This window comes from Lotus japonicus, chromosome 5, assembly GCF_012489685.1.
Source record: "Lotus japonicus ecotype B-129 chromosome 5, LjGifu_v1.2".
NCBI classification, from domain to species: Eukaryota; Viridiplantae; Streptophyta; class Magnoliopsida; order Fabales; family Fabaceae; genus Lotus; species Lotus japonicus.
In genome coordinates, this window is record NC_080045.1 from 40,076,229 (window position 1) to 40,086,172 (window position 9,944).

Genomic DNA, 9,944 nt, shown 5'->3' on the forward strand with positions numbered 1-9,944 from the left:
ATATCTACCAAAGTCCAAAAGGATAAGTTGGGGTTCTTATTTTCATGCTATGCAATTTTTCATTCATATAAGTCTTTCGTCAAAATTATACAAAAAAACTAATGTAATATATTTTTTTCTTATACTGTTACATAAAAGTAATGTATGCTTTTGGCAATCACTTTAAAAATTATAATTAAAGAGTAAGTTTCTTTTTATTGGCAGAGACATCTAAGCTTGTACCTTTTTTTTATTAATAAAAGTTGGAATAAAAATTACAATGTGAATGGATTTTCCTCCGGTAGAAAGTGAGGGAAGTTATATAAAGAAAACGAAAATGACGTAAATGGATTCATTCACCTTCTTTTGTTGTCTTCCCATAGAAAAGAAGTTAAGAATAAAAGATGCGGAAATTATAATGTGGCACCTTAAAATTGACATTTATAAGCAAACAATGTCATCCAAAAGGTGCAAATGCAGAGAATTGTTAACGAAAGCATGCTTATCATTTCTATAACAAATCTCTTGCATAATACAGTGGAAGGTAATATATTCATCTGTAGGATCACGCGCTTACCACTACGCCAAAACCAATTGGTGTTAGTGAGGGCGCAACGTTATTTCTTATAGCGTAGCAGACAGCGCCCCGTTTCGAATGCTACCTGCAGGCAGGATGCTGGCCCACCTGGACCCAACAATCCCCCCCAGCACCTGCCAGCCAAACTAGCTGCACAGCATGCCTTCCGTGGGATTCGAACACGGGACCTGGCTCTGATACCACTTGTAGGATCACGCGCTTACCACTACGCCAAAACCAATTGGTGTTAGTGAGGGCGCAACGTTATTTCTTATAGCGTAGCAGACAGCGCCCCGTTTCGAATGCTACCTGCAGGCAGGATGCTGGCCCACCTGGACCCAACATCATCAAGCAAAAAGCTAATGCTAAATTAGGAAATAATAGAGGAACATAGACATCAACTTTCAACTTCATAGAAAGTCGAGTACTCTGGGAACCACATAAGGCCATGCATACAGACAATTTTGAGTGTCCCTAACTTGGTGACAAGGGTGTACCAAAGTTTCACCATCAAGTAAGATATTCAGTTTGTGTTTCGTTTTTAGAATAATTATGTTGTGAATCACTGAAAACGCAATAGATAGAGATAGATTGGACATGCACCTGATTAAGTAATTTTAAGCTTTGTACGTATTTTCATTTTGTTCATGACTATTGATTAAAAATAGGAGACATATTTACTTTTAGGAGCAAATTATTGTTCCTCTAACATGTGTATCAACATGTTGTTATGAACCAATTATATGAATCAATTATCTCAAAATCTTAAGTTGTTATGTGAGAATGTTTATATATTGTATTCCTAACACGTTTCCTCATGCAAAAGTTCATTAGGTTGAAGTATGCATACACTTACGTCCATTGTGTTGAAATTCAACTTTTTCTCTCTAGAATAATGTTATTATGTCAGAACAATGGATATAACCAGGATCTAATTCCATACCACTTGTTCATTGCTACCATGTATTCATATAAAGAACAAACCCGATGCTTCCCGTTATATGCGAGGTTCAAGGAGGGTCAGACTCACTTTGTAGATCTAATGAAAACAGTCTTCTTGCCTTCATTTTTGTAAGAGGTTGATTCCACCGCTCGAACATGTGATCGCAATAGTAGCAACTTTATTGTTTCACCGAGGTTTGTCCTCCAAACAAGTATTCATACCGACTAAGATAACATGTTAGAAATATGTTCTAACGTATATTACATTAGCATCTTTCATTTTAGTTCTTACATACCTGTAGCTAAAGTGACATAGATTTGGTCATTAAGAACAAAGAAAAATTATTTACTCCTAATCACAGCACAGATTCCCCTAGAGCGAGAAATTAAGTACGTTTTGGATGGTCTACGTTAGCTAGCAGCTAGCTATGTGTCCACTACATGCATGAATATGCAGAGAATTAGCATGGCACAGTGAACAAGCCATCATCCAGCAAATGAAGTACTGTCCAACTCAAATCCACGACTTCCCAACTCTTACGTGTTTGATTGATGGTTACTCTGATTACAATGAAATACTTGATTATTGTTCCTTTTTGATCACTCTTAACTCACCATTTCTTATAATAATACCCCCCCTCTCTCTCTCTCTACAATCATCCACAACCTCTCTTTGTGCTTGCTAGCTGCTATGGCCTCAAACACCATGGATGCCAGCTTAACCACCGGTTCTCACTCCCGACATAGACCCGGTTTCGCCCATTGTGACTCAGATGAGGTATTAAGCTTGCTTCTATTCCTTGCACCTTAAAAATGTTACTTCTATTACATAGTAATGTTACAATTGATATAATTTTGCAATGTCCTTTTTTGTGGGATATGAGTAATAAAAAAAAGTCTGATATTTTTTGTGTCTTATACAGGAAAATGGAGACTACAATCAACAGCAGTGGCAACACAATGATCAAGCTTTCTCTTTAGCTGGAAGTGGTGAGCAATGAGCATACTTTTCTGTTCAATTCTGTAATGGAAACCAAATTCCCATGCCAAGTTGCTTATTATATATTTATATTCCACAGTTTTCCCTTATAGGCTTTCTGATCTTCTGTTAATATGGACATTTTATACACACTTTTCTGTAGTTACTAGCAAGGATTCTGAAGGACAGAAAGCATTTTACAGCGATGCTGAGAAAAGAAAAGATAGGCAAGAAAAGAGAAGCCTAATGAGCAATGACCAAGGAGAAGATGACTTCCTGTAACTTGTCTTCTCTCAAACACTCCATTAGTAGATTGAAAAACTAATAATCAATGCATATAACATTTTGCTTTTTCTTCTTTGCTTGTAAATAAAAACTCAAATTACCCAGGTTTGAAAATTCTTCTACAGTTGATTGTGAATTCAAAATCAATTCTAGGCTGGGAAGAAGCTTTTGTGACTAACTTCAGAGTCGCAGAATTGATTCTGAGGAAAGATAAACTGATCCAAACATGCTATGTTTCTTATCTCCTTATGTTATCCTTGCAGTTTGGCTGAATCAAGGCAACCATTATGGCGCAAAGTCGCAGTATCTTCAGGCCTAGTCAACCCGTATCGCATAGTGATAGTCATGCGTTTTGTGGTCCTTGTTTTCTTCTTCCACTACCGCATCTCAACTCCAGTACACGATGCACTGGCCTTATGGATAATCACGGTGGTCTGCGAAATCTGGCTCGCTTTGTCTTGGCTAGTAGACCAGCTCCCTAAGTGGTTCCCCATCACCCGTGTAACTTACCTGGAGCGCTTGTCCCTGAGGTTCGAGCGCGAAGGGGAGCCAAATCTTCTACCTTCGGTCGATGTCTTTGTTACCACTGCAGACCCTTCGAAGGAACCGCCCATTGTAACAGCCAACACAGTTCTATCAGTCTTGTCTGTTGACTATCCTGTTGACAAGGTTTGCTGCTATGTCTCAGATGACAGTGCCTCTATGCTTCTTTTTGATACCTTGTCAGCAACTGCTGAGTTTGCAAGAATCTGGGTTCCTTTTTGTAACAAGTATAAGATTGAGCCTCGTGCACCTGAGTTCTATTTCTCTCAGAAAGTTGATTACTTGAAAGATAAGGTTCACCCCACATTTGTAAAGGATCGCAGGGCCATGAAGGTGAAAATTACATGGATAACTATATATGTTAGTTTTAATGTTGTTTTCTGTTATGCATGTTAGACTTAAGACATTTTACAAGTCACTTTTGCAGAGAGAGTATGAAGAATTCAAGGTGAAAATTAATGTACTGGTTGCAAAAGCTCAGAAAAAACCAGAAGAGGGGTGGGTGATGCAAGATGGCAACCCATGGCCTGGGAACAACACTGACAATCATCCAGCAATGGTTCAGGTTTGCCAATTGCATTATTTTGATGTGCTTTTTTATTTTGATTCATTGACAAATGTGAATACTTAATGATTCAAGTCCTCTTGGATCAAAATACTAATGAAACTAGGGGGAAAATTCAGTCTTAAAAATTGATATCTATGAACTTTGGATAATGTCAATAAACCAAGAACTGAAAAATATATGGACTTTCCTCTGTAGGTGAGTCTGGGAAGTGCTGGTGCACTGGACAGTGAAGGCAGAGAACTGCCTCGGTTTGTGTATGTTGCACGGGAGAAACGTCCGCGCTATCAAGACCACAGGAAAGCCGGTGCCATGAATTCTCTGGTATGTAACTTAAACTTCAAGTATTTCGTTCATTTCCAACTAGATATGAGAAAGGTTACTATAAAAAACTGTTTATAAACTCTTACAATGCTTTATTTCCTTAAAAGGTTCGAGTTTCTGCTGTGCTGAGCAATGCACCATTTGTGTTGAATCTGGATTGTGATCAATACATCAATAACAGCAAGGCACTTAGAGAAGCTATGTGCTTTTTAATGGATCCTCAACTTGGAAAGAAGCTATCTTTTGTACAATTTCCGCGAAGGTTCGATGCCATCGATTCCAATGATCGATATGCAAACCGGAACACTGTATTCTTTGATGTAAGGGACATTTTTCTGAACTCCAGTACAAGATGCAGTTCTATTAACTGGTTTTCTAACTCCTACCTTCAATTTGGCTTGCTTTGTAGATCACCATGAAATGCCTTGATGGGGTTCAAGGTCCAATGTATGTTGGTTCTGGATGTGTGTTCAACAGGCAGGCATTGTACGGCTATAAGCCACCATCTGAGAAAACACCAAAGGAAAGTTATGGTGGCTCTCATTCCACATTTGATATTGAAGAGATTGATGAAGGGCCTGAAGGATTTGATGAGAAAGAGCAATCATCCTTCTTGTCCCTGAAAGTTGTCAAGAAAAGATTTGGAATGTCTCCGGTTTTCATTGCTTCAGCTTTGATGGAAGATGGTGGACTTCCAAAAGGCACCAATACCAGATTACTGATCAAGGAAGCCATTCATGTTATAAGCTGTGGCTATGAAGAGAAAACTGAATGGGGCAAAGAGGTAATCCAGTTAATATAAATATCTCCTACTTTCTAGCATTGTGTACTTGGAATTTCATGATTGCCAAGTGCCCGTTTGGAAACTCGTTTGAAAACAAAGGTGAAGCCAAAATCATGGTGGTCAGAAGCAAAATCTAGATGGAATTTCATGATTTTGGCTTCACCATGGTTTCCAAACGAGTTCCCAAACATGCACCAATGAAGCCATGTTGATATTGATATTTCTTTCTTTGCAGATTGGGTGGCTTTATGGCTCAGTCACAGAAGACATCTTAACCGGGTTTAACATGCATTGCAGAGGATGGAAATCAGTGTACTGCATGCCTAAGAGAGCAGCTTTTAAAGGATCTGCTCCTATAAATCTATCAGACAGATTACACCAAGTTCTGAAATGGGCTTTGGGTTCCACTGAGATTTTCTTTAGTGGCTATTGCCCTTTGTGGTATGGATATAGTGGAAAACTGAAGTTGCTGCAGAGGCTAGCTTACACTAATGCCATTGTTTATCCATTCACTTCCATCCCTCTGCTGATATACTGTACAATTCCAGCTATCTGTCTTCTGACTGGAAAGACCATCATCCCCGCTGTAAGTGCATGATAATAATTTTTTACATTAATTAACTAGAATGCTAAAATACTCAGGCTGCCTCATTACTATTGATTAGAACCTTGGAAGAACCATACCAAAAAACTACTGTAGTTGGAGAGTCCAAGACCTTATAAACCATATATTAGAATCTCATACTTCCAATGTGAGACTCAAGTCATACCTTGCAGTTGGATCCTAACATCCTACCACGCTCTGCAGACTCAACGCCCATGTGGGCTGGCTGTGCACTAGTTCCTTGACTAGTCCTGGACTAACATTGCGATGCCAGTGTCTGATACTAATTGACATGAACATTGGGAGAACCATACTACTAAAGCTATTAGAATTTCATACTTCCAATGTAGGACTCAAGTCTTGCAATTGGATCCTAACAACTATGTCCAATGCACCACATGATTTCTTAAGCCATCCTCCCATTCTCATGTTGAGAATGTGACGGAGCTAAATGTAAGATAAGCCTAATACGACTTTTAATGTATTTTGGTTAGTGAGAACAACCAGGGCACTGAAGTAGCTAGGTTTATATTTTCTGGGAAATTTAACCAGAAGCCAATGATAATTTCTTGTGAAGAGTACGTATAACTCAATTTTTTTAGCTCTAATTGACAGCTTCTTTTGGAAGAGCAAAAAAGAGGGGAAAACTGTTATGATGTTAGAGTCATGTCTTATAACGAAAGTTCTCTTCTGTGCAGATGACAAACCTTGCTAGCATTTGGTTAATGGCTCTCTTTATCTCCATGATTTTGACTTGTATGCTTGAGCTTCGTTGGAGTGGGGTTAGCATTCAGGACTGGTGGCGCAACGAACAATTCTGGATCATTGGAGGTGTCTCTGCACATCTTTTTGCTGTGTTTCAAGGTCTCCTTAAAGTTGGTGGAGTAGACAATAAAGTCATTGTAAGAACAAAATCAACAGATGACACTGTATTGGGACAGTTGCATCTCTTCAAGTGGACCACTCTTCTAATCCCACCAACAAGTCTTGTAATCTTGAATATGGTGGGAATTGTGGCTGGACTCTCTAGTGCCATTAACAAAGGCTATGCCTCATGGGGACCTTTATTTGGGAAGCTTTTTTTCTCCTTCTGGGTCATTGTGCACTTGTATCCTTTCCTCAAAGGTCTAATGGGAAGGCAAAACAGAACACCTACTATAGTAGTTCTCTGGTCAACACTTCTAGCATTAGTTTTCTCAATGATTTGGGTGAGAATTGATTTTTTCTTGCCCAAGCAAACAGGTCCAGTACTCAAACAATGTGGGATAGAGTGCTAAGGTGGTGGATACATGACGCATTCTTCCCATTCGTCTATCCTGGTTCTTTTGTTGGAAAGCATTTACACCTTTGATGAGAAAGTGAGCATTCAATATAGATTATAGCCTTAAAAGTTGTGTTACCAGGTCATATATGCAGAGGTTGTGTACTTGATAAATATGATTTATGGTGCAAGATTCATCAATTAAAATATGATTTCTTGTAATCTCATTTGACACGCCAGATATGTAATGTAAATCTCAAGATTTCAATAATATCCTCTGATTACTCTACACTATCAAGCTATACGGTGTGCCCTGTTGTCTGCTAGCTTGATTCATTACACAGTCTATACAATATCAATTAGCATTTTAATTATTCTAAGTTCTGAGTACATTTTGTATTATAATAGATATAAATATTATCAGCTGCACTTGAAATTACCAGGCGGATCAAATTAATCAAGGGCCACATTATATATTGAAGTTTAAAGCCAAGTACAATTGCAAAAGAAAAATAAACATCACACTCTATCATGTTTACACAAGAATTAAAAAATGCATTCCCATTACATACTTGATTCCCAACACAAGAACTCCCCAAAAACCACACCATTGCAAGCTTGTCTAAAACACATGGGGACCATAAGTAGAAGCAGCTTCTGCAGGACCTCTATTCAAAGCTTTCTCTAATCTTGTCTCGAATGGGGTTGAATGCCAATTCACTCTCTTATCCTGCAAAGCAATCAATTCAAAATCAGAATTCACCGTCTAGCTCAACTAATGAGTAAAAATTTCTTCTAAAGTTCACTTCATCTTTACCTCTTTGTACTTGCTCGTCGTGTTTGGAATTCCTTTGAAGGAGGAAGTGGCTGAGCCAGAGTCCTCAGCAGAGCCTGTGGAATTCCAGTAGGTCCCAACAGAGCCTATGATGGGCATGTCATCCGGACTCCGACTAGGTGACTTCCTTGGGGACGAAGTAGCTGAGAATTGCTTGATCTCTTCCAATGTCAATGCACCTAAAATAGGCCTGTCTTCATGGCTGATCATAGAATTTGAACCCTGTGAGGTGCTCCTGTCAGGAGTTCTAGTATAAGAAGCCTCCGAGCCCCAGCCCGCCTTGTTAACCGGTGTAGTAGTAGTCTCAGGTGAAACCAACCAATTTGAGAGGCTGGCATCAACTGAGAGTTCCTGGTTTAACTTCTTTGATGTGCCAGTTTCTGAATCATGGTTGGAAGAAACAAAATTCTCCTTCTGAGGCCTCAATGTCGGGGTCCTTTTACCCTTGACAACTTTCCACTGACTGAGATTTTCCACAGGGTTCAGCACAGGATGAACATAAACACTTCTGTCTCTAGCATTGGAATTGAACCCAATTGACTTCACATCACCTTCAAAAGCAAGGATTGGACTCTCCACCTCCTCAGCAAACACATGATCAACATCAATTGTTGCCTTTGAGCATGACATTCCATCTTCTTCAAAGTCACCCCCCAATTCATCATCCTCATCCTCATCACTAAGATCACTAGCCCCATAATCATCAAGCTCTTCTGCATCTTCATCATCACTGTCCCTACAATTCTGGTACCTGTGGTTCGGAGGGTAAGACCCAGTTGAAGTAACAGAACTATCTTCAGAAGAAGATGACTTTGTTTGACTTTGTTTAACCAAAGCTTCCACCTTTCCACCTTCTTCACTCTCCCTTAAACCCCCAACTTCATCTTGCAAAACAGGCTCATAGGTTTTCACATTGGAATCAAAAGTTACTTTCTTTCTGGTGCTAACACTCAAACTCTCCTCACTTTTCTCCCTACATCAATCAAAAACGAAAGGGTAAGAAAAACTAAAAACAGAAAGAAAAAAAAACGTTCATAAACATCATCAAAAAAGCTTCCAAAAATAGAAAATAGGGGTTTTGAGTTTGCTTACTGGAGTTGTTGTTGTGGTTGTGGTGTATGAATAAGAACGGTTTTGGAGGAGTGATCCTGAACCGTAGATACACAAGGTTTCTCTGGCTGGCAACTACCAGCATTTCTCTGCAAAAGTGGGAAAAATTAGCTGTTTGGCTGCTGAGAAAATCAAGAAAAGGGATGATGGGAAAAAGGGAAAGAATCAATTTTGATCAAGAAAAGAGAAAATATGTGGCATTCTTGGAGGGTTTTACAGAAAATAAACAAAAGGGTATGAGTGAATCAAAGAGAGACAGCCATAATACATACCTGAAGCTTGCGTTTGGAGGAACCAAAACAAGCAAGAAAGCAACCCATGAAGAGTGAAAATCTTCAGAGGAAGAAGAAGGTTTCAGAAAAAGGGTGTGAGTGAGTGGCATCAATTACATGTGTTTGAAGAAGAAGAAGAAGAAGAAGGAAGAGCGTGTTGTAGGGACAAAAACGGTCAATTGAATAAACCTGAAAGTCTCTTTCTTTTCTTTTCGAGAAATTATTTTTATTTGAAAAAGTGGGAACTGACCGTTATGAAGAACATGATGAGTGTAGACTGTGTAGTGTGAGAGATTTACACCCTGTAAATTGCAGTTTCCTTTTGTTTTTTCTTATTAACTTTTTAATTAATCACAATAGTTCTAACATATCTTCTTCTTTTCTTAAATAAAAACATATCTTCTTCTTTATTTGCAGATATAATTCTAACATACATATCTCAAGAGGATTTTATAATTATTATTATTTATTGTGTCTTGATTTGCAACGATCACAATAAATGGCCCCATGAATTATCTTGTATGCAATTTCTTACACGTCACCTGTGGGAAAAGAAATTTCAGTGCACCCGAAATGTGTTATTTTTTCACTAGATTTTTATTTTTATTTTTTATTTTTTATTTTTTTAATATATCTTTACCGTTACCATTTGAGAAATTGTAGTTGTTCCTCGGAGTCAAATTATGGAATTCTGGCTAGCCTAGTACGCATTTGATAGCCCTTGAAATCTTGGCTGACATGGAGATCATGCTAGGAATAAGTAGATATGTTATCACAATCGTTGTCCAGATGCGTCTCATTATTAGATTTATGACTCTTCTGATTTCATCTATTCACATGAATGTAATCTCTTGATTTCCTCCCCACATCAAAGTAACTACATG

At 38.5% G+C, this 9,944-nt stretch overlaps 2 protein-coding genes across 2 annotated transcripts; one reads left to right on the forward strand and one right to left on the reverse strand.

Moving 5' to 3' along the window:
• Window positions 1-2,140: 2,140 nt before the first annotated feature.
• LOC130716925 (cellulose synthase A catalytic subunit 7 [UDP-forming]-like) lies at window positions 2,141-7,134 on the forward strand. Its single transcript, XM_057566976.1, has 10 exons — window positions 2,141-2,276; window positions 2,422-2,488; window positions 2,641-2,755; window positions 3,026-3,638; window positions 3,733-3,870; window positions 4,069-4,194; window positions 4,302-4,514; window positions 4,604-4,978; window positions 5,214-5,564; window positions 6,281-7,134. Exons 1-10 carry the CDS (start codon window positions 2,190-2,192, stop codon window positions 6,857-6,859), a joined length of 2,664 nt encoding a protein of 887 aa, XP_057422959.1. The 5' UTR covers window positions 2,141-2,189; the 3' UTR covers window positions 6,860-7,134.
• A 162-nt stretch (window positions 7,135-7,296) lies between these two features.
• On the reverse strand, window positions 7,297-9,263 carry LOC130716926 (uncharacterized). The gene is made up of 4 exons (XM_057566977.1): window positions 9,061-9,263; window positions 8,771-8,877; window positions 7,661-8,651; window positions 7,297-7,573 (listed from the first exon to the last, which is right to left on the reverse strand). The coding sequence occupies exons 1-4, from the start codon at window positions 9,106-9,108 to the stop codon at window positions 7,466-7,468; spliced, it is 1,254 nt and encodes a 417-aa protein (XP_057422960.1). The 5' UTR covers window positions 9,109-9,263; the 3' UTR covers window positions 7,297-7,465.
• Between the last annotated feature and the right edge of the window lie 681 nt (window positions 9,264-9,944).